At 59.7% G+C, this 22778-nt stretch overlaps 1 protein-coding gene across 1 annotated transcript; it reads left to right on the forward strand.

Moving 5' to 3' along the window:
* Positions 1-1401: 1401 nt before the first annotated feature.
* On the forward strand, positions 1402-22029 carry STXBP1 (syntaxin binding protein 1). Its single transcript, XM_014952398.1, has 18 exons — positions 1402-1474; positions 1647-1728; positions 3725-3801; positions 3993-4071; positions 4198-4301; positions 5692-5840; positions 10932-11016; positions 11478-11608; positions 12378-12485; positions 12773-12833; positions 13987-14052; positions 14232-14312; positions 14595-14733; positions 14942-15051; positions 15225-15326; positions 16578-16663; positions 18531-18685; positions 21925-22029. The coding sequence occupies exons 1-18, from the start codon at positions 1430-1432 to the stop codon at positions 22005-22007; spliced, it is 1743 nt and encodes a 580-aa protein (XP_014807884.1). The 5' UTR covers positions 1402-1429; the 3' UTR covers positions 22008-22029.
* Positions 22030-22778: the final 749 nt, after the last annotated feature.

Here is a 22778-nt window from a genome sequence, read left to right on the forward strand (position 1 = left end):
ACCAGGGTGGATGGACGGGCAGTGGTAGGAACAGCTGCCTCCCAAGTTTCACAGCAGGACAGACAGACAGACAGACCAGGGATGCTCACAGGGTCTAGCCCTCCTGGCACAAGTCCCCAGCCATCGGACACCCCTCGGAGCCCTGTGGGCAACCTGGTTGGGGGGTGTTAGACCCCCAAGGGTGTTTGAGTGGTGACATGGTAAATGAGTCCAGCAGTGCGGGGAAACCACGGGGACCATCACCCAGGGGGGATGAGGGCCGAGCCAAGCCTGGCAGAGCCCCTCTGCTCTCCTGGCCAGGATGCTCCATGTGGCACCAGGGAGCCGAAAATGGGACAAATTTGGACCCTAAACTACCCCAAATAAACCCAAGTTGAGCTTTACCTCGGGGACTGGCACCCTTGGGATCACTCCCACAGGGGTCCCAAGGTGCAGGCTGGCAGGGTGACACCCTGCCCACCATCTCCCCACACCCATTGTGGTTTAGAATCATTTCTTAATTGGTTTTAAATTGGGCATTTCCATCCCTGTCCCTGGAACCTGAGGGTGAGGGCAAAGTCCTCCAGGAGGGAGAGAAGGGGGGAGGACATGGTGTGACCGGGCAGTTCCCTGGCATCTCCCCACTCTGCGAGGGGTGATGGTTCATACACCAGGGTAAAAAGGGGACCTTCAGGGTTATGGGGACACCTCATGTCCCCAACATAGGAGTTTGGGCAGGAGGACATTCTGGTGAGGCTCAAAACCCCCTTCCTGCAGCTCAGCCCCAAAAGGGGACATCCCCATCCCACCTCCTCATGTGGCCTTAACCCACACCCCACGGGCAGCAGCCCCAAGGCTGACCCCAGGAAAAAGTGGGGTGTCTGTGCTCAGGAATGTGGGCGTGGGGTGTCCCCAGCCCCCAGGGGTCCCTGGGGGGGCAGAGGGACCTGGGGGTGCTGCCGTTCCTGGCCGCTTGCGTAAGCCCGGCGGCCACGGGAGGCGAAATGGGATTTGGGGGGATTACAAGGAACAGGCTCAGGCCGCCTGATTCTTGTTTCTAAAAGGAGCTCTTAAGCTGCTGTTGTTTTCCCGGTGCCTCGGATTAGGGCTGAGACGTGGGGGGTGGCCCCCAGACTCCCCAGAAGGTCCCCCCCCCCCAACCTTCCACCAGCCCACAGCTCCCCACCAGCGTGGGCTCCATCTGTTAGAGCCAAGCACGAGAGGAAAACAGGGCTGGGGGGTGACCACCCCTCCCTGGGTACCCCAAAACATCTCTACCCGACATCCTCATGAAAGGCAGGGGGGGAGCAGGGCTCACCCTGGACCCACACGTGGGTGGGGGGTTTGGTGCCCCCAGCACAACCCCCTGCTGCTGCCGGTGGGGTGCTCTGGGGGGGGGTAATTGGGGTGCTCACCCCCCCTTCTCCACACTCCCTCTCTTGCAGAGATTATGCACGATGTGATCCGGAAAGTGAAGAAGAAGGGTGAATGGAAGGTGAGCACCTCACCCTTGGGGGGGGGGCCAGGAGAGGAGGAGGAGGAGGAGGAGGAGGGGGAGGAAGCAGGGAAGGGGGTGTAGGTGTGGGCTGGGGGAGACTGGGGAAGGGATGGGGAGGGACAGGACCTTGGTTGTGCCCCCCCCTCAAGGTGACAACCCCTCTCCCCAGGTGCTGGTGGTGGACCAGCTCAGCATGCGCATGCTCTCCTCCTGCTGCAAGATGACCGACATCATGACAGAGGGTATAACGAGTGAGTACCAGCTCCCCAAAACCTCAGCGTAGGAAGGGGACCCTCAAAGGTACCTCCAGCCTTGGCACAAGCCAGTCGGGGTAGTGGCACGGACCCCCCCAAACCCAGCCCCATCCCACTCGGGATGGAGGACACGCCACCTCACAGCCGACTGTCTCGGTGCCAGGCTGATGTTCCACAGCCTCCCTCCTCGCCCGCTGGGGACACCTTGTCTCTTGGCAGTCCCTCAGGCCGAGGAGGAGACCAGATGTTGGTTTATGTCAGCCCTATAAATAGCTCCCCGCAGCACTCGGGAAGGAGAAGGAAACCCCAGCCTGGGCACCGGGAGGTGTTGGGGGTGGTGGGGGTTGGCACCAGCCTGGGTACCACCAGAGCATCACCCCCGGGCAACCCCCTCTGGAGAAGGGGTGTGAGGGTGAACCAAGGCACAGGAGCACACAGACAAATCCTCTGGTCCTCCCCGGACCTTGCCAGGCACCATGTGGGGCAGCGTGGGGCTGGGATGGGGTGGGGACAGGCCCTGCCCCACTCCCGGGTGGGTGGAGGTGTGTGGCTGGGGATGTTATGGACACGGAGGGGTTGGCAGGGCTGGTGCTCTGCTGCCCTGGGCATGTCCAACAACCAGGTGTTGTGTCGCAGCAGAGTGTCCCTGGGGTGTCCAACAACCCCACATCACCGAGTGTCCCTGGGGTGTCCAACAACCCCATGTCACCATGTGTCCTTGGGGTGTCCAACAACCCCCTGCCACCAAGTGTCCCTGGGGTATCCAACAGCCCCACATGGCCAAGTGTCCCTGGAATATCCAACAACCCCATGTCACCATGTGTCCTTGGGGTGTCCAACAACCCCCTGCCACCAAGTGTCCCTGGGGTATCCAACAGCCCCACATGGCCAAGTGTCCCTGGAATATCCAACAACCCCATGTCACCATGTGTCCTTGGGGTGTCCAACAACCCCCTGCCACCAAGTGTCCCTGGGGTATCCAACAGCCCCACATGGCCAAGTGTCCCTGGAATATCCAACAACCCCATGTCACCATGTGTCCTTGGGGTGTCCAACAACCCCCTGTCACTGAGTGTCCCTGGGGTATCCAACAACCTCACATCACCGAGTGTCCCTGGGGTGTTCAACAACCCCTCGTGGTCAAGTGTCTCTGGAATATCCAACAACCCCATGTAGCTGAGTGTCCCTGGGGTAAACATCACTGAGTGTCCCTGGGGTATCCAACAGCCCCACATGGTCAACTATCCCTGGAATATCCAGCAGCCCCATGTCACCAAGTATCCCTGGAGTATCTAACAATCCTGTGTGGCCGAGTGTCCCTGGGGTGTCCAACAGCCCCGCATGGTCAAGTGTCCTCGGGGTATCCAACAACCCCCTGTCACCAAGTGTCCCTGACATATCCAACAACCCCACGTGGCCAAGTGTTCCTGAAATATCCAACAACCCCCTGTCACCAAGTGTCCCTGGGGTATCTAAAAATCCTGTGTGGCTGAGTGTCACTGGGGTGTCCAACAGCCCCACATGGTCAAGTGTCCTTGGGGTATCCAACAACCCCCTGTCACCGAGTGTCCCTGGGGGATCCAACAACCCCACGTAGCTGAGTGTCCCTGACGTATCCAACAACCCCACGTGGCCAAGTGTCCCTGGAATATCCAACAACCCCCTGTCACCAAGTGTCCCTGGGGTATTCAACAACCCTGCATGGTCAGGTGTCCTTAGGGTATCCAAAAGGATATCCCAACAACCCCACATGGCCAAGTGTCCCTGGGGTATTCAACAACCCTGCATGGTCAGGTGTCCTTAGGGTATCCAAAAACCCCACGCCACCAAGTGTCCCTGGGGTATCCAACAACCCCGCATGGCCAAGTGTCCCTGGAATATCCAGCAACCCCATGTCACTGAGTGTCCCTGGGGTATCCAACAACCCCATGTGGCTCGGGGTCACTGCCTGCACCTGACACTGCCATGGTCCTTTTTTTTCTGCCCTCCCCAGTCGTGGAAGACATCAACAAGCGCCGGGAGCCGCTGCCCAGCCTGGAGGCCGTCTATCTCATCACCCCCTCCGAGAAGGTGAATACGGGGTGTGGGGATGGACGTGGCTGGGGAGAGGTGGGGGGATGCCCACCCCAGGATGGCATCTTGGCACCAGGGGTGGTGGACCAGAGGTGGCAGATCTTCCCCCGTGCTGGGAGGTGGGACCCTGGGTGTGACACTGCCGGGATGGCCGTGGTGCCACCCAGCTGGTCCCTTCTCTCTTCCAGTCCATCCACTCCCTCATCAACGACTTCAAGGATCCCCCCACCTCCAAGTACAGAGCTGCCCACGTCTTCTTCACTGACTGTGAGTACCCGGAGGGGAGGGAGAGTCACTGAAGCATGTAAGCAAGCGGGGATGGAGGGATGGAGGGATGCAGGGATGCTGAGCGCTACCCTCCTCTTCCTCCTCCTCCTCCTCCTCCCCTTGCAGCCTGCCCCGATGCCCTCTTCAACGAGCTGGTGAAATCCCGTGCCGCCAAGGTCATCAAAACCCTGACGGAGATCAACATTGCCTTCCTCCCCTCCGAGTCCCAGGTGAGACCAGGATGGGGACCATCTCCCCTCGCAGGGTGGTCCAAGGGATGGGAATAGCTGGGGGGGCGATGCTCCGGGTCCTTCTCCAGCCCATCAGGGTTTGTGTACCAGCCTCGTACCCCCTCTTCCCCAGCTCCTCATCCCTTGCTGGGTCTCCACCTCCCTGTCTCCTTCGATTACTTCTCCGGGCTGATCCGCCGCCGGGGATTTAGCCTGTGCTGGCAGCCACGTTGGCACCCACCACCCCCCCCCGGCACAGCCCCCCAGGCCGAGGGCGCTGGGGACCCGACCCTGTGCCATCTGCCCCTGCTGGGGACGTGGGGATGAAGGGAACAGATGGTACCAGACCCACACGGTGCTGTTAACCCTTCCAGGCTCAGCATTTCTGGGGAGAAAAACACCGAATCATAGAATCTTAGAATGGTCCAGGCTGGAAGGGACCTCCAAAGGTCATCTAGTCCGACCCCCCCGCAGTCAGCAGGGACACCCCCAACTAGACCAGGTTGCCCAGGGCCTCGTTGAGCCTCTCCTTGAATATCTCCAGGGATGGGGCCTCAACCACCTCCCTGGGCAACCTGTTCCAGTGCTCCACCACCCTCACAGTAAAGAACTTGCTCCTCATCTCCAACCTAAATCTGTTCCCCTCCAGCTTAAAGCCATTGCCCCTTGTCCTGTCACTGCAGGCCTTTGGAAATAGGTTCTCCCCAGCCTTCCTGTAGCCTCCCTCAGCAGGAAGGCTGCTATTAGGTCTCCCCGGAGCCTTTTCTCCAGGCTGAACAACCCCAGCTCCCTCAGCCTGTCCTCGTAGCAGAGGGGCTCCAACCCCCTGAGCATCCTCGTGGCCCTCCTCTGGACCCTCTCCATCAGCTCCATGTCCTTCTTATATTGAGGGCTCCAGACCTGCACACGATACTCCAAGTGAGGTCTCACCAGAGCAAAGTGGCAGAATCACCTCTCTGGACCAGCTGGCAACGCATCTCTTGATGCAGCCCAGGTGGGAGATGACCTCTTGGCATCTCCATGCGCAGCCAAATTTGCTTCTGAGCTTCACTGTCCTGGGATGTCCTCACTTGTCCCTGGGTCTCTGGTTCCCTGCCTGGGAGCAGGTGACTGCTGCAGACAAGGGGGGGTCTCCTATCTTTTTCTGCTCACCCTGGGGGCTACGCATGGGTAGGGACCGTGCCATGGAAGGCATCAGGGTCCAGAGCCGGCAGCCAAAAACCCAAGGGATGCCCTGAGCATCAGTGAGCTCCAGCTGCCTGGTCCAAGACCTTCATCTGGGGTTGAATCTGGTTTCCAAACCCACCGGGGTGTCCTGTGGGGCTCGCTCTCCTCCGGATGCCCCCCCTTCCTGCATCCCCTCTAACCTCCCTCCCGCTGCACCTCCCAGGTTTACTCCCTGGATTCAGCCGACTCCTTCCAGAGCTTTTACAGCCCCCACAAGGCCCAGATGAAGAACCCCATCCTGGAGCGCCTGGCCGAGCAGATTGCCACGCTGTGTGCCACGCTGAAGGAGTACCCGGCCGTGCGGTACCGGGGGTAAGGGCAGCGCGGTCGGCACCCCCTCCCCAGGGACCTGTCCTCTCCCCCAGCAGCATGACAGAGGTGGGGCCATGCCCACCGTCGGGCATGGATGAGACCGTGGTGCTGGTGAGGGCGTGGAGATGGAGGAGGTGGTGGGATGGACAGACACCCATCTTTAGTGTAAAAACGGGCTCAGGCTTGAAGAACAGGGGAGGTTGGGACCCTAAAGTCCAAGTGGCACCAAGATAAAGCAGAGCACCCCTCCCCAGGGACCTGTCCTCTCCCCCACCAGCGTGGCAGAGCTGGGGCCATGCCCATCGTGGGCAGGATGGCATCTTGGCACCAGGGGTGGTGGACCAGAGGTGGCAGATCTTCCCCCGTGCTGGGAGGTGGGACCCTGGGTGTGACACTGCCGGGATGGCCGTGGTGCCACCCAGCTGGTCCCTTCTCTCTTCCAGTCCATCCACTCCCTCATCAACGACTTCAAGGATCCCCCCACCTCCAAGTACAGAGCTGCCCACGTCTTCTTCACTGACTGTGAGTACCCGGAGGGGAGGGAGAGTCACTGAAGCATGTAAGCAAGCGGGGATGGAGGGATGGAGGGATGCAGGGATGCTGAGCGCTACCCTCCTCCTCCTCCTCCTCCCCTTGCAGCCTGCCCCGATGCCCTCTTCAACGAGCTGGTGAAATCCCGTGCCGCCAAGGTCATCAAAACCCTGACGGAGATCAACATTGCCTTCCTCCCCTCCGAGTCCCAGGTGAGACCAGGATGGGGACCATCTCCCCTCGCAGGGTGGTCCAAGGGATGGGAATAGCTGGGGGGGCGATGCTCCGGGTCCTTCTCCAGCCCATCAGGGTTTGTGTACCAGCCTCGTACCCCCTCTTCCCCAGCTCCTCATCCCTTGCTGGGTCTCCACCTCCCTGTCTCCTTCGATTACTTCTCCGGGCTGATCCGCCGCCGGGGATTTAGCCTGTGCTGGCAGCCACGTTGGCACCCACCACCCCCCCCCGGCACAGCCCCCCAGGCCGAGGGCGCTGGGGGCCCGACCCTGTGCCATCTGCCCCTGCTGGGGACGTGGGGATGAAGGGAACAGATGGTACCAGACCCACACGGTGCTGTTAACCCTTCCAGGCTCAGCATTTCTGGGGAGAAAAACACCGAATCATAGAATCTTAGAATGGTCCAGGCTGGAAGGGACCTCCAAAGGTCATCTAGTCCCACGGGCTGATCCGCCGCCGGGGATTTAGCCTGTGCTGGCAGCCACGTTGGCACCCACCACCCCCCCCCGGCACAGCCCCCCAGGCCGAGGGCGCTGGGGACCCGACCCTGTGCCATCTGCCCCTGCTGGGGACGTGGGGATGAAGGGAACAGATGGTACCAGACCCACACGGTGCTGTTAACCCTTCCAGGCTCAGCATTTCTGGGGAGAAAAACACCGAATCATAGAATCTTAGAATGGTCCAGGCTGGAAGGGACCTCCAAAGGTCATCTAGTCCCACCCCCCCGCAGTCAGCAGGGACACCCCCAACTAGACCAGGTTGCCCAGGGCCTCGTTGAGCCTCTCCTTGAATATCTCCAGGGATGGGGCCTCAACCACCTCCCTGGGCAACCTGTTCCAGTGCTCCACCACCCTCACAGTAAAGAACTTGCTCCTCATCTCCAACCTAAATCTGTTCCCCTCCAGCTTAAAGCCATTGCCCCTCGTCCTGTCACTGCAGGCCTTTGGAAACAGGTTCTCCCCAGCCTTCCTGTAGCCTCCCTCAGCAGGAAGGCTGCTATTAGGTCTCCCCGGAGCCTTTTCTCCAGGCTGAACAACCCCAGCTCCCTCAGCCTGTCCTTGTAGCAGAGGGGCTCCAACCCCCTGAGCATCCTCGTGGCCCTCCTCTGGACCCTCTCCATCAGCTCCATGTCCTTCTTATATTGAGGGCTCCAGACCTGCACACGATACTCCAAGTGAGGTCTCACCAGAGCAAAGTGGCAGAATCACCTCTCTGGACCAGCTGGCAACGCATCTCTTGATGCAGCCCAGGTGGGAGATGACCTCTTGGCATCTCCATGCGCAGCCAAATTTGCTTCTGAGCTTCACTGTCCTGGGATGTCCTCACTTGTCCCTGGGTCTCTGGTTCCCTGCCTGGGAGCAGGTGACTGCTGCAGACAAGGGGGGGTCTCCTATCTTTTTCTGCTCACCCTGGGGGCTACGCATGGGTAGGGACCGTGCCATGGAAGGCATCAGGGTCCAGAGCCGGCAGCCAAAAACCCAAGGGATGCCCTGAGCATCAGTGAGCTCCAGCTGCCTGGTCCAAGACCTTCATCTGGGGTTGAATCTGGTTTCCAAACCCACCGGGGTGTCCTGTGGGGCTCGCTCTCCTCCGGATGCCCCCCCTTCCTGCATCCCCTCTAACCTCCCTCCCGCTGCACCTCCCAGGTTTACTCCCTGGATTCAGCCGACTCCTTCCAGAGCTTTTACAGCCCCCACAAGGCCCAGATGAAGAACCCCATCCTGGAGCGCCTGGCCGAGCAGATTGCCACGCTGTGTGCCACGCTGAAGGAGTACCCGGCCGTGCGGTACCGGGGGTAAGGGCAGCGCGGTCGGCACCCCCTCCCCAGGGACCTGTCCTCTCCCCCAGCAGCATGACAGAGGTGGGGCCATGCCCACCGTCGGGCATGGATGAGACCGTGGTGCTGGTGAGGGCGTGGAGATGGAGGAGGTGGTGGGATGGACAGACACCCATCTTTAGTGTAAAAACGGGCTCAGGCTTGAAGAACAGGGGAGGTTGGGACCCTAAAGTCCAAGTGGCACCAAGATAAAGCAGAGCACCCCTCCCCAGGGACCTGTCCTCTCCCCCACCAGCGTGGCAGCGGTCGGCACCCCCTCCCCAGGGACCTGTCCTCTCCCCCAGCAGCATGACAGAGGTGGGGCCATGCCCACCGTCGGGCATGGATGAGACCGTGGTGCTGGTGAGGGCTGGTCAGCACCCCCCCCAGGGACCTGTCTTCTCCCCCAGCAGCGTGGCAGAGGTGGGGCCATGCCCACCGTGGGGCATGGATGAGACCATGGAGATGGAGGAGATGGTGGGACAGACAGACACCCATCCTTAGTGTAAAAGCGGGCTCAGGCTTGAAGAACAGGGGAGGTTGGGACCCTAAAGTCCAAGTGACGCCAAGACAAAGCAGAGCACCCCTCCTCAGGGACCTGTCTTCTCCCCCAGCAGCGTGGCAGAGCTGGGGCCATGCCCACCATGGGGCATGGATGAGACCGTGGTGCTGATGAGGGTGTGGAGATGGAGGAGGTGGTGAGATGGACAGACACCCATCCTTAGTGTAAAAACGGGGGGGCGTGGAGATGGTGGGATGGACAGACACCCACCCTTAGTGTAAAAATGGGCTCAATCCTGAAGAACAGGGGAGGTTGGGACCCTTAAATCCAAGTGACACCAAGACAAAGCAGAGCACCCCTTCGCAGGGACCTGTCCTCTCCCTCAGCAGCGTGGCAGAGCTGGGGCCATGCCCACCATGGGGCATGGATGAGACCATGGTGCTGGTGAGGGCATGGAGATGGAGGAGGTGGTGGGATGGACAGACACCCATCCTTAGTGTAAAATGGGCTCAGTCCTGAAGAACGGGGGAGGTTGGGACCCTAAAGTCCAAGTGACACCAAGACAAAGCAGAGCACCCCTCCCCAGGGACCTGTCTTCTCCCCCAGCAGCGTGGCAGAGCTGGGGCCATGCCCATCGTGGGGCATGGATGAGACCATGGTGCTGGTGAGGGCGTGAAGCTGGAGATGGTGGGACGGACAGACACCCATCCTTAGTGAAGAACAGGGGAGGTTGGGACCCTAAAGTCCAAGTGACACCAAGACAAAGCAGAGCACCCCTTCCCAGGGACCTGTCCTCTCCCTCAGCAGCGTGGCAGAGCTGGGGCCATGCCCACCATGGGGCATGGATGAGACCATGGAGCTGGTGAGGGCATGGAGATGGAGGAGGTGGTGGGATGGACAGACACCCATCTTTAGTGTAAAAACGGGCTCAGGCTTGAAGAACAGGGGAGGTTGGGACCCTAAAGTCCAAGTGGCACCAAGATAAAGCAGAGCACCCCTCCCCAGGGACCTGTCCTCTCCCCCACCAGCGTGGCAGAGCTGGGGCCATGCCCATCGTGGGGCATGGATAAGACCATGGTGCTGGGGCTGGTGGGGGCGTGGAGATGGTGGGATGGACAGACACCCACCCTTAGTGTAAAAATGGGCTCAATCCTGAAGAACAGGGGAGGTTGGGACCCTTAAATCCAAGTGACACCAAGACAAAGCAGAGCACCCCTTCGCAGGGACCTGTCCTCTCCCTCAGCAGCGTGGCAGAGCTGGGGCCATGCCCATCGTGGGGCATGGATGAGACCATGGTGCTGGTGAGGGCGTGAAGCTGGAGATGGTGGGACGGACAGACACCCATCCTTAGTGAAGAACAGGGGAGGTTGGGACCCTAAAAGGGTGTGGAGATGGTGGGACGGACAGACACCCATCCTTAGTGTAAAAACGGGCTCAGTCTTGAAGAAAGGGGGAGGTTGGGACCCTAAAGTCCAAGTGACACCAAGACAAAGCAGAGCACCCCTCCCCAGGGACCTGTCTTCTCCCCCAGCAGCGTGGCAGAGCTGGGGCCATGCCCACCATGGGGCATGGATGAGACCATGGTGCTGGTGAGGGCATGGAGATGGAGGAGGTGGTGGGATGGACAGACACCCATCCTTAGTGTAAAATGGGCTCAGTCCTGAAGAACGGGGGAGGTTGGGACCCAGAGCTGGGGCCATGCCCACCATGGGGCATGGATGAGACCATGGAGATAGAGGAGATGGTGGGACGGACAGACACCCATCCTTAGTGTAAAAACAGGCTCAATCCTGAAGAACAGGGGAGGTTGGGACCCTAAAATCCAAGCGGCACCAAGACAAAGCAGAGCACCCCCCGGAGAGGTGGAAATGGGCACCAAAACCTGCTCAGGCCCCTCCTCTCCCATAAGCCAAGGACATTGCACAGGGAAACCAGCAGCTCCTCCCCATCCCATCCTGGTGAGAACCAGCCACCCCAGGGATCTGACCTCTCCTCCTGCCTCCTCCAGGGATTACAAGGACAATGCCATGCTGGCACAGCTCATCCAGGACAAGCTGGACGCCTACAAGGCTGATGACCCCACCATGGGCGAGGTGAGGAGGGACGGTCCTGGCAACCCTAGGGGGACAATGCTGGGGTGATGCTTCACTCCATGTAGCAGTTGCAGACCCCAAGCGGGGACCCCAAAAATGGCCCCAGCTTCTCCCGAGTGCCTGTGGGGCTGGAGGAGCCCCCAGCCCCACTGCTGATGACTTCTCCCCCCGGGTTCTGCAGGGTCCGGACAAGGCTCGCTCCCAGCTCCTCATCCTGGACCGTGGTTTTGACCCCGCTTCTCCGGTGCTGCACGAGCTGACCTTCCAGGCCATGAGCTACGACCTGCTGCCCATCGAGAATGATGTCTGGGGGGATGATGCTGGGGTGATGCTTCACTCCATGTGGCAGTTGCAGACCCCAAGCGGGGTCCCCAAAAATGGCCCTAGCTTCTCCCGAGTGTCTGTGGGGCTGGAGGAGCCCCCAGCCCCACTGCTGATGACTTCCCTCCCTGGTTCTGCAGGGTCCGGACAAGGCTCGCTCCCAGCTCCTCATCCTGGACCGTGGTTTTGACCCCGCTTCTCCGGTGCTGCACGAGCTGACCTTCCAGGCCATGAGCTACGACCTGCTGCCCATCGAGAACGATGTCTACAAGTGAGTGTGGTGCTGCTGTCCCCGTGACCACCCCCTTGAACCCCCGCCTTGAGCAGGAGTTGGAAGCTCAGGCATGAAGGTCATTCTGCCCCTCTACTCTGCACTGGTGAGGCCACAACTGGAATACTGTGTCCAGTTCTGGGCTCCCCAGTTCAAGAGGGACAGGGAACTACTGGAAAGAGTCCAGCGTAGGGCAACAAAGATGATTCAAGGATGGGAGCATCTCCCTTATGAGGAGAGACTGAGAGAGCTGGGACTCTTTAGTCTGGAGAAGAGAAGGCTGAGGGGAGACCTTATCAATGCCTACAAGTATCTCAAGGGGGGGCAATGGGCACAAGTTGGAACATAAAGGGTTCCACTTGAATATGAGGAAGAACTTTTTCACGGTGAGGGTGACAGAGCCCTGGAACAGGCTGCCCAGGGAGGGTGTGGAGTCCCCTCCTTTGGAGATTTTCAAGACCTGCCTGGATGCTCCTGAGTAACATGCTCTAGCTCTAGGCAATCCTGCTTCAGCAGGGGAGTTGGACTAGATGATCTCTATGGTCCCTTCCAACTCTAAGAATTCAGTGAAATTCAGTGAAGTCTGAGCCTCAGCATCCCTCCCTCCATCAAAAGTTGGGAGACACCATCCCTGCCTGCAGCCTGATGGGCAGGACTGATGCACAGGGGGCTTTTCTACCCTTCAACCCTTACCCCTTCCCGACGTTTGGCAGTTGAAGGGGTACAGGAGTCCCCATCCCCGCTGTGACACTCCCTGTCCTCCTCCCAGGTACGAGACGAGCGGCATCGGGGAAGCCCGGATTAAAGAGGTTCTCCTGGACGAGGACGATGACCTGTGGGTCACCTTGCGCCACAAACACATCGCCGAGGTGTCCCAGTGAGTGTCTCTGCAGGTGGTTTGCCACCCGGGGGTTGGATGTGGAGATGGAGGAGGTGGTGGGACGGACAGACACCCATCTTTAGTGTAAAAACAGGCTCAGGCTTGAGGGAGGTTGGGACCCTAAAATCCAAGTGACACCAAGACAAAGCAGAGCACCCCACAGAGAGGTGGAAATGGGCACCAAAACCTGCTCAGGCCCATCCTCTGAGGGGCTTGGCATCGCCACCCACCCCACTGTTAGGGTCTCCTCCCCACTGATGGCTGTGTCCTCCTTCTCTCCCCAGGGAGGTGACCCGGTCCCTGAAGGAGTTTTCTTCAAGCAAGAGGATGAACACGGGCGATAAGGTGACCTGGGGATGGGCACTGAGCTGGGGATGGGCACGCGGGGGGCTCAGCAGTGGGCTGGCACATGGCAGTCTCCTGGGGACACCTGATGGGGACCTCTGCAAAGGGTCAAGGGTGCTCAGGTCCCTGATGGGGGGTGATGGCTGTGGGGTGCTGGCCCCAGACGTGGGGGTCTTGGGAGACCACAGGGGCCAGCTTGTCCCTGGCACGGGGTCTGTGCCCATCCCACAGTGGCTGCCCCTGTCCCCAACTGGTTCTCCTTGTGGAGACCCCGAGTGGGTGGCAGTGAGGGGACCCTGGTGGAAATAGGATCCAGAAGTTGGAAGCAGCATCTCAGCCTCCACTGGGCACAACGGGGGTCCCGGAGGAAGGTCCTGGGGGTGGATTTCACCCCGTGGTACTCCAGGTTGCAGGGCTACAGACCCCCTCCCTGCCCCTCAGCCGCCAGCGGAGGAGACCTGGCAATGCCACAGCAGGTGTCACCAGACCCCCATGAGCGGCCCACATGGGGAGAGAAGTCCTTGGGAGGGTCATCCCATCTCTGCTCATGGTCACTAAGTCCTCAGGGGTGAGTGACCATGTCCCCTTCCCTCACAGACCACCATGAGAGACCTGTCCCAGATGCAGTCTCCTGGGGACACCCGATGGGGACCTCTGCAAAGGGCCAAGGGTGCTCAGGTCCCTGATGGGGGGTGATGGCTGTGGGGTGCTGGCCCCAGACGTGGGGGTCTTGGGAGACCACAGGGGCCAGCTTGTCCCTGGCACGGGGTCTGTGCCCATCCCACAGTGGCTGCCCCTGTCCCCAACTGGTTCTCCTTGTGAAGACCCCGAGTGGGTGGCAGTGAGGGGACCCTGGTGGAAATAGGATCCAGAAGTTGGAAGCAGCATCTCAGCATCCACCGGGCACAACGGGGGTCCCGGAGGAAGGTCCTGGGGGTGGATTTCACCCCGTGGTACTCCAGGTTGCAGGGCTACAGACCCCCTCCCTGCCCCTCAGCCGCCAGCGGAGGAGACCTGGCAATGCCACAGCAGGTGTCACCAGACCCCCATGAGCGGCCCACATGGGGAGAGAAGTCCTTGGGAGGGTCATCCCATCTCTGCTCATGGTCACTAAGTCCTCAGGGGTGAGTGACCATGTCCCCTTCCCTCACAGACCACCATGAGAGACCTGTCCCAGATGCTGAAGAAGATGCCCCAGTACCAGAAGGAGCTCAGCAAGGTATGAGGAGCAGGGAGAAGGTTCCTGCAGAGTGGCTGTTGCCAAGTCCACCCAGGGAGGACACGATGGCAGCTCTCCCTGGAGGGTCCCTGGCTGCAGGGGGGGACATGGTGCTGGCACGGGGACCTTCGGCTGCTGCCAGCACCGCGAGGGTGACTGCCCCACTTGTGTCTCCCCAGTACTCGACCCATCTGCATCTGGCTGAGGACTGCATGAAGCACTACCAGGGCACAGTGGACAAGCTCTGCAGAGTTGAACAGGTACCACAAGGTTGGGATGATCTGGGGAGGTTTTCCTGGTCCTGCCACAAGGTTGGGATGATCTGGGGAGGTTTGCCTGGCGTTAGGTGGCTTGCACAGCCCCAGCCAGGCTTGCGTGGCACCCCTGCTCCCTGTGCCACACTGGGCATGGCTGGGTGGTCTCATCACAAGGTTGCCCAAGTCCCAGCAGAGCCCCAGCCCCACATCCCCACGGGGACAACTGGGGCCGGCAACTGCTGCCCCACAGCTCAGCACGGATGAGTTAACGTGTGTTCTCTGCAGGACTTGGCCATGGGCACTGATGCGGAAGGCGAGAAGATCAAGGACCCCATGAGGGCCATCGTGCCCATCCTGCTGGATGGGAATGTCAGCACCTACGACAAGATCCGCATCATCTTGCTCTACATCTTCCTGAAGAACGGTGAGGAGGAGGGCTGGGCAGGGGTGGGCAAGACATGCATCCAGGTGGCAAAAAGCTCGGGGTTTGGCCAACATAAGCCAGATGGAAAAGCTCAGCCCTGTCTCCCCAGCTGCCACCAAGCCGGGTGTCCTAAGGTGATGATGGAGGGGCTGTGACCCTGCTGAGAGGTGTTTCTCAGGAGGACACCACCTCCCCGTTGCGTTTCCAGGTATCACCGAGGAGAACCTGAACAAGCTGATCCAGCACGCTCAGATCCCAGCAGAGGACAGTGAGATCATCACCAACATGGCCCACCTCGGGGTGCCCATCATCACAGATGTGAGTGTCCACCTCCCGCTTCCGACAGCCCTCTTATAGCCCCTCAGGAGAACCACGGCACCTGCTCTGCTCTGGGAACTGTGTACCCCACTGGGATGTCCCCAGTGCTCCTCTGGGGTGGTCCTGGTCCCACCACCCATGTCTCAGGGTGTCTCTGTCCTCTTTCTGCCCAGTCCACCCTGCGCCGCCGGAGCAAGCCAGAGCGGAAGGAGCGGATCAGTGAGCAGACCTACCAGCTCTCCCGATGGACCCCCGTGATTAAGGACATCATGGAGGTGAGCCAGCAAGGACAGGGACAAGGGGACGGAGCAGGGGACCTCAGCACTGCCCAGGAGGGGACCTGCAGGGAGCTGGCTCCTTCCAGCCCAAACCCTGATGTCTCTGCCCAACACATGCCCTCCAGGCTGCTTGCTGCCTGCCAGTGCCACAAGGTTGGGATGATCTGGGGAGGTTTTCCTGGTCCTGCCACAAGGTTGGGATGATCTGGGGAGGTTTTCCTGGTCCTGCCACAAGGTTGGGATGATCTGGGGAGGTTTCCCTGGTCCTGCCACAAGGTTGGGATGATTTGGGAAGGTTTTCCTGGTCGTGCCACAAGGTTGGGATGCTCTGGGGATGTTTTCCTGGTCCTGCCACAAGGTTGGGATGATCTGGGGAGGTTTGCCTGGCCTTAGGTGGCTTGCACAGCTCCAGCCAGGTTGCGAGGCAACCCTGCTCCCTGTGCCACACTGGGCATGGCTGGGTGGCCTCATCACAAGGTTGCCCAAGTCCCAGCAGAGCCAAAAAGTGGTTTTCTCCAGGCACCATCTTCCTCCTGCCCCTCTCCCTCCTGGCCACCCCTCGCATGGGAGCTGCCTCCTTGGGTTTGCCCATAGCCAGGGGGATCCCAGACCCTGAGGCTGCACCCCAATGTGGATATTTCCCACCTGCCTGGACAGACAGACCCCAGGGCCACATTTTGGGATAGCAAGGGGGACATCACCGCTGTTCCACGCCACCTCTGCTCCCAGCTCCTGTGATTTCCAAGATTTCTTGCCTTCCTCTACCACAGCCTGTGCAAACCCTCCCAGGATGGCTTTAGGCCCCCCTGAACCTCATCCCCGGGCCCAAAGGGGACTGCACAGGGAGGTGACATCTTGCCAGCATCTCACAGAGAGCATTAACCCCCCCCCGTGATGAAAACAAGGGCAAGGTCCCTTACTCCAGGCTTGGATTGCAGGTGTCAAACCTCCAGGTGGTTCCTCTGAGCTTCCCAGGAGAAGATGAATTTCTATCTCACCCCAAACCCCATGCTCCAGCCCCCATGTGCTGCCCCAACCCCACAGCACCCAAGCACCACCCTCCTCCCCCCAAGCGCACCCCATTGTAGGAAGGCAGCCAGATAGTTCCAAAAAGTAAGGCCATGCAAATATATGCAAATGAAGCCTGCCCCAGTTGGGCCAATCCTTTTGGGTACAGCCCTTCAGAGGGGCTCTGGGGCCAGGGCTCCTTGCTGAACCCCCCCTCCACCATGGTCTCTCTGCCCGCAGGATGCCATCGATGACAAGTTGGACACCAAGCACTACCCGTACATCTCCACCCGCTCCTCCGCCTCCTTCAGCACCACTGCCGTCAGGTGGGTACCCTAGAGCTTGGCACCTGTGTATATGTTAGCACCTGTACCCTATAGCTTGGCACCTCTGTATATGTTAGCACCTATATCTCAGCTCTGGGGAGAGCCCACCTGGAGCACAGCATCCAGCTCTGGAGTCCTCAGCACTTCCAGGGACATGGACCTGTTGGAGCAGGTCTGGAGGAGACTTGAAGATGCTGGGAGGGCTGGAGAACCTCTGCTGTGAGGCTGAGAGAGTTGGGGGGTTCAGCCTGGAGAAGAGAAGGCTCCGGGGAGACCTTAGAGCCCCTTCCAGTCCCTAAAGGGGCTCCAGGAGAGATGGGGAGGGATTCTGGATCAGGGAGGGGAGCCATGGAACTGGAAGAGGGGTCTCTATACGTTAGCACCTATATCTCTGCTCTGGGGAGAGCACACCTGGAGCGCTGCATCCAGCTCTGGAGTCCTCAGCACAAGAAGGACATGGAGCTGTTGGAACGGGTCTGGAGGAGAGACATGAAGATGCTGGGAGGGCTGGAGAACCTCTGCTGTGAGGCTGAGAGAGTTGGGGGGGTTCAGCCTGGAGAAGAGAAGGCTCCGGGGGGACCTTAGAGCCCCTTCCAGGAACCCCCACCATGGTCTCTCTGCCCACAGGATGCCATCGATGACAAGTTGGACACCAAGCACTACCCGTACATCTCCACCCGCTCCTCCGCCTCCTTCAGCACCACTGCCGTCAGGTGGGTACCCTAGAGCTTGGCACCTCTCTATACGTTAGCACCTATATCTCTGCTCCAAGCACTACCCGTACATCTCCACCCGCTCCTCCGCCTCCTTCAGCACCACTGCCGTCAGGTGGGTACCCTAGAGCTTGGCACCTGTGTATATGTTAGCACCTGTACCCTATAGCTTGGCACCTCTGTATATGTTAGCACCTATATCTCAGCTCTGGGGAGAGCCCACCTGGAGCACAGCATCCAGCTCTGGAGTCGGGTCTGGAGGAGAGACATGAAGATGCTGGGAGGGCTGGAGAACCTCTGCAGCACTTCCAGGGACATGGACCTGTTGGAGCAGGTCTGGAGGAGACTTGAAGATGCTGGGAGGGCTGGAGAACCTCTGCTGTGAGGCTGAGAGAGTTGGGGGGTTCAGCTGGATCAGGGAGGGGAGCCATAGAACTGGAAGAGGGGAGATTGAGCTGAGGTGTGGGGAAGAACTTCTTTGGTGTGAGGGTGGTGAGAGCCTGGCCCAGGTTGCCCAGAGAAGCTGTGGCTGCCCCATCCCTGGAGGGGTTCAAGGCCAGGTTGGAGGGGGCTTGGAGCAACCTGGTGTGGTGGGAGGTGTCCCTGCCCAGGGCAGGGGGTGGCACTGGATGGGCTTTAAGGTCCTTTCTGACCCAAACCATTCTATGGTTCTCTATATCACCATTCTCACCATCCCTCACCTGCTCAGAAGGACTGTGTCCATCAGCAGGTGTTTGAGCTGCTCAGGCCATTCAAGCATCCCGTGCCTCAGTTTCCCTTCCTGCAACAGCGAGTTGCTGGAGAGCTGGACTTTTCACTGCTCTAGCAGCAACTTGAGAGCTAATTAATACACATCACCATTCTCACCTGCCTGGAGGGACCGTGTCCATCAGCAAGTGTTTGACCTGCTCAGGCCATTCAAGTACCCCGTGCCTCAGTTTCCCTTCCTGCAACAGCGAGTCACAGAATCACAGAATCTTCTAGGTTGGAAGGGACCTTAAAGATCATCTTGTCCAACCGTCTGGAGACCTGGACTTTTAACCCCTCTAGCAGCAACTTGAGAGCTAATTAATACGTGGTTTAGCTCAGATGCTGGTCATTGAGCCATCCTCCTCCCCACCCTCCTTCATCCCCTTCCTCTTCCTCCTCCCTAGTGCCCGCTACGGCCACTGGCACAAGAACAAGGCCCCCGGGGAGTACCGCAGCGGCCCCCGCCTCATCATCTTCATCCTGGGCGGCGTCAGCATGAACGAGATGCGCTGTGCCTACGAGGTGACGCAAGCCAGCGGCAAGTGGGAAGTGCTAATAGGTGAGTAGAGGGGGGGGGACGGGGCTGGACCCCCCCTCCATGCGCCCCGTCGCGCTGGCTGCTCATCCCACGCTCCCACCGCCATCCCGCCAAATCCTGGCTCCAGAGGAACGTGGGAGAGGGAGCTCTGTGGAAAGGTCTTCTCCTGCCACCCCCCTGTGTCCCCCCCCACCTTCTTCGCCGATGTAGGGGGTGGGATGTGTCCTTCCACCCATCCATGGTTTTGCTCCTGGTTTTCCTCTCCCTGGTTGGTTCTGGTCCAGCGGAGCCAGGTGGAAGGGAAGGGGGTTCTGCAACTTGAGTTGCTGCCGTCACCCCTGTGTTGCACGCTCGTCCTCCGGGGTGAAAAGATGAGAAAAAGGGAGAAAAAGGGAGAAAAAAAGGAGAAAAAGAGAGAAAAAGGGAGAAAAAAGGAGAAAAAGGGAGAAAAAAAGGAGAAAAAGAGAGAAAAAGGGAGAAAAAGGGAGAAAAAAGGAAATAAAGAGGCGTGCAACACCGCACGCACCAACACCTTCCTGTTCGAAATAAAGAGGCGTGCAACACCACACACACCAACACTTTCCTGTTGCACGGGCACGGCGTGCCCTGTTGCGTGTGCAACGCAGCAGGAGATGCGTTTTCCCCCTTGCACGTGCGCTGTGTGAGCTGGCACACGCGTGTGCAACAGGATGTGCCTTGCGTGCTCGGTCTCAGCGCCTCCGGCTGCGCTCCCGGAGGAGCCGTGGGTCAGGCGTGGAGGACCCTGGTGGAAGCCCTGTCAGATGTTCTCCAAGAGCTTTTAGGTCCCCTAAAATTCCCCCAGGGAAGCACAGCTGGATGCACACCGTGTAGGGCAGGGGCAGGAGCCCCTCACCGTCTCATCTGGTCCCTGGATCCTCACCTGGGACACCTCTTGCCGGAATCTCATCTGCTCCTTGTATTCCCTTGGGAGCAGAAACCCCCCCTTTCCATCATCTCCCACAGCCCCCAGCTGTGTGTGTGTGTCCCCCCCATTGGACCCACCACCACCATCCAGCTCCATCCCACCTCTTGTCCATCTCATCCCGTGTCTCTCCGTGGACCATCCATCCCTTGCATGCGCCTACGATGCTCCGGGTGGCAACCACGTTCCTTCCTCGCCCCCAAAAAACGGGGGGGTGTGGTGGGGGGGGAGGATCTCGACGCAGCCGTCAGCCCCGCTCTGTTCTCCCGCAGGTTCTACTCACATTCTCACTCCCACCAAATTTCTCATGGACCTGAGGCACCCCGACTTCAGGGACTCCACTAGGGTATCATTTGAGGATCAGGCTCCAGCAATGGAGTGAGCCAAAGAAACCAAGTAAAGGCAGCTTACTAACGAAAAAAAGAAACTCTTCCTCCCCGAAGGGTTTTCTTTGATTCTTCCGTTCCTCCTTTCTTTAATTATGATTTTTTGGGGTTTCCTTTCCGTTTTGGGTCTCCGATAAGAAAATGCTTGCGGTTCCTCCTTCCAGGTGGAAAAGCATCCAGCGCCGCTCCATCATCCTTCTGCCATGTCTCTTGGCCGGACCTGCCCGGCTCCTTCATGCCATGAGTTCCCCCCCCTCGCCGGGGTCGGAGGGGCCGGGGGTGGCGGGTCGGGGGTCCTCCCTGCCTGGCAGAGGCGTCCCAGGGCCGGGCAGGGGGACAGAGCACCCCATGAAGCCACCTGCAGCGAGGACCAGGGGTTCAGTGCCCAGGAGAGAGCGGGCAGTGATGGGCACATGGGGAAGAGACACCCCATGCGTGTCCCCTCTGGTCCCCCCGGGCTGGGTGCTGCTGTGACCCCCCCCCCCAATTCCAGGTTGTGATGGGGCTGAAGAGAGAAGACTCCAGGGAGACCTTAGAGCCCCTTCCAGTTCCTAAAGGAGCTCCAGGAGAGATGGGGAGGGACTCTTGATGAGAGAGGGGAGCCATAGGATGAGGGGGAAGGGTTTGACACTGAAAGAGGGGAGATGGAGATGGGATCTCAGGAAGAACTTCTTTGCTGTGGGGGTGGTGAGAGCCTGGCCCAGGTTGCCCCGAGAAGCTGTGGCTGCCCCATCCCTGGAGGGGTTCAAGGGCAGGTTGGAGGGGGCTTGGAGCAACCTGGTCTGGTGGGAGGTGTCCCTGCCCAGGGCAGGGGGTGGCACTGGATCATCTTGAAGGTCCCTTCCAACCCAAACCATTCTGTGATTTTATGGTTCTATGAAATCCCGAGTTGATGGGGACGCTCAGGTTTGCTCTTGGTGCCCTTGGATGGGCAGGATCCCCCTGACATCGCAGACCCCCAAAGGCCGTGCCGGGCTTTAGCTGCTGGTGGCTTTGCTGGTGTGACCCGTCGTGGCATCCCCTTGAGCCACCATTGCTGTGTTGGTGGCCCACGCAGGGCCAGGGATGCTGTGAGGGTGGCACGGTGGCCTGGAGGGCAGGAGCCAGGCCGCAGGCCACGGCGTGGCCAGGAGCTGCCACTGGCCCGTGCCAGGGGGGCCACCATATGAAATCCCGAGTTGATGGGGACGCTCAGGTTTGCTCTTGGTGCCCTTGGATGGGCAGGATCCCCCTGACATCACAGACCCCCAAAGGCCGTGCCGGGCTTTAGCTGCTGGTGGCTTTGCTGGTGTGACCCGTCGTGGCATCCCCTTGAGCCACCATTGCTGTGTTGGTGGCCCACGCAGGGCCAGGGATGCTGTGAGGGTGGCACGGTGGCCTGGAGGGCAGGAGCCAGGCCGCAGGCCACGGCGTGGCCAGGAGCTGCCACTGGCCCGTGCCAGGGGGGCCACCAACCGAGGGACAGCGGACGGCGAGAGCCCTTTTCCTCCTCCTCTTCCTCCCATTCCCCTCCCAACCCCCTCCTCCCTCACCCAGCGATGCTCCGGGAGGAGCTTGGGGACCCACAGAAGGTCCCTCCATCCTCAGGTGCCACCTCCTGCGTCCCCAACAGGTCCAGGAGCCACCCCGCTGGCCACCACCCTGCTGCCAGGGGCACCCTTCGGCCCCCCCCCAACCCTCCCAGCTCCATCCATCTCCTTCACTCCTCCTTTTCCATTCCTTTCCCCTTTTCCTCACCCCACACCCGCCCCATAGACGTCCATTTTTCTCGCAAGCATTTCCACCGGCCTCAACGGGGCAGGGTGGGGGAAATGGGGGACAGCGGGGGCCGGTGGCTGGGGTACAACAGAGAAAGGGGTTGGGGGGGTGTCCCAAAGCCATCACTGATGCCACCCCCGTCCCCCCCCTTCCCTTTCCTCTGCCCCCCGCAGGGTCCACGCACATCCTCACCCCACAGAAACTGCTGGACACGCTGAAGAAACTCAATAAAACAGAGGAAGAAAGCAGCAGTTAAGAGGGACGGACGGACGGACAGACACACCACCATCACTCCAGGGCTCCTCCAGGGGAGGGGGGGATCCCCACCGCCCTCTCCTCTCCCTCATCTTTTTGGGGTGCTCCCTATATTAAGAAAAACCGATGCATTGTGTTTAAAAGAAGAGAAAAAAAAAATATATCTATATATTTGTAGCTGCAGCTGTTCGAAGCGCCCAGATGCTCTTTGCTGAGTAACCCACCCGCCCATTAGCTAGAGAATGATGGTGTCAAAAAACGACAGGAAAAAAAAAACAAAACCAACCCTTTTTCCAAAAGTTTCGCTCCTCATTGGGGTCCCGTGTGGACGGACGGACGGACAGACACACCACCATCACTCCAGGGCTCCTCCAGGGGAGGGGGGGATCCCCACCGCCCTCTCCTCTCCCTCATCTTTTTGGGGTGCTCCCACCAGATGTGGACGCCAACATCTGGCACGGGGAGGAAGTTGGGGGGTGTAGTGTGGGGGGGTACACCCGAGCTGCTTCCCGTGTGAAAAAAGGGACCAAAAATGGTCAAAACCCTGGAGATGCTTGCACGGCTGCTCCTCTGCCCTGCCGCAGCCCGGCCTCCCCTTCTCTGGGTGTTCCTTAAAATACATATATATATAAAAAAAACAATAAAAAATGATTTTTTATATATATATATCTATATCTATAATTATTTCTGCATCCATCCCCACGGAAGCTCGTGTCGTCCCGTGGTGAAGCGTTTCTGACCCCGAGGACCGCCCCCCAGCCCCAAGCCCCGA

The sequence above is a fragment of the Calidris pugnax genome, unplaced genomic scaffold (assembly GCF_001431845.1).
Source record: "Calidris pugnax isolate Ruff unplaced genomic scaffold, ASM143184v1 scaffold135, whole genome shotgun sequence".
In the NCBI taxonomy this organism is placed as follows: domain Eukaryota; kingdom Metazoa; phylum Chordata; class Aves; order Charadriiformes; family Scolopacidae; genus Calidris; species Calidris pugnax.

What these genes read in the sequence shown, in the direction of transcription:
- STXBP1 (XM_014952398.1), top strand. Translation starts at nt 1,430, where the DNA reads ATGCACGATGTGATCCGGAAAGTGAAGAAGAAGGGTGAATGGAAG. An exon ending in AGAAGAAGGGTGAATGGAAG is followed by an intron (nt 1,475 to 1,646) that starts GTGAGCACCTCA and finishes CCCTCTCCCCAG; the next exon opens with GTGCTGGTGGTGGACCAGCT. An exon ending in CAAGTGGGAAGTGCTAATAG is followed by an intron (nt 18,686 to 21,924) that starts GTGAGTAGAGGG and finishes TGCCCCCCGCAG; the next exon opens with GGTCCACGCACATCCTCACC.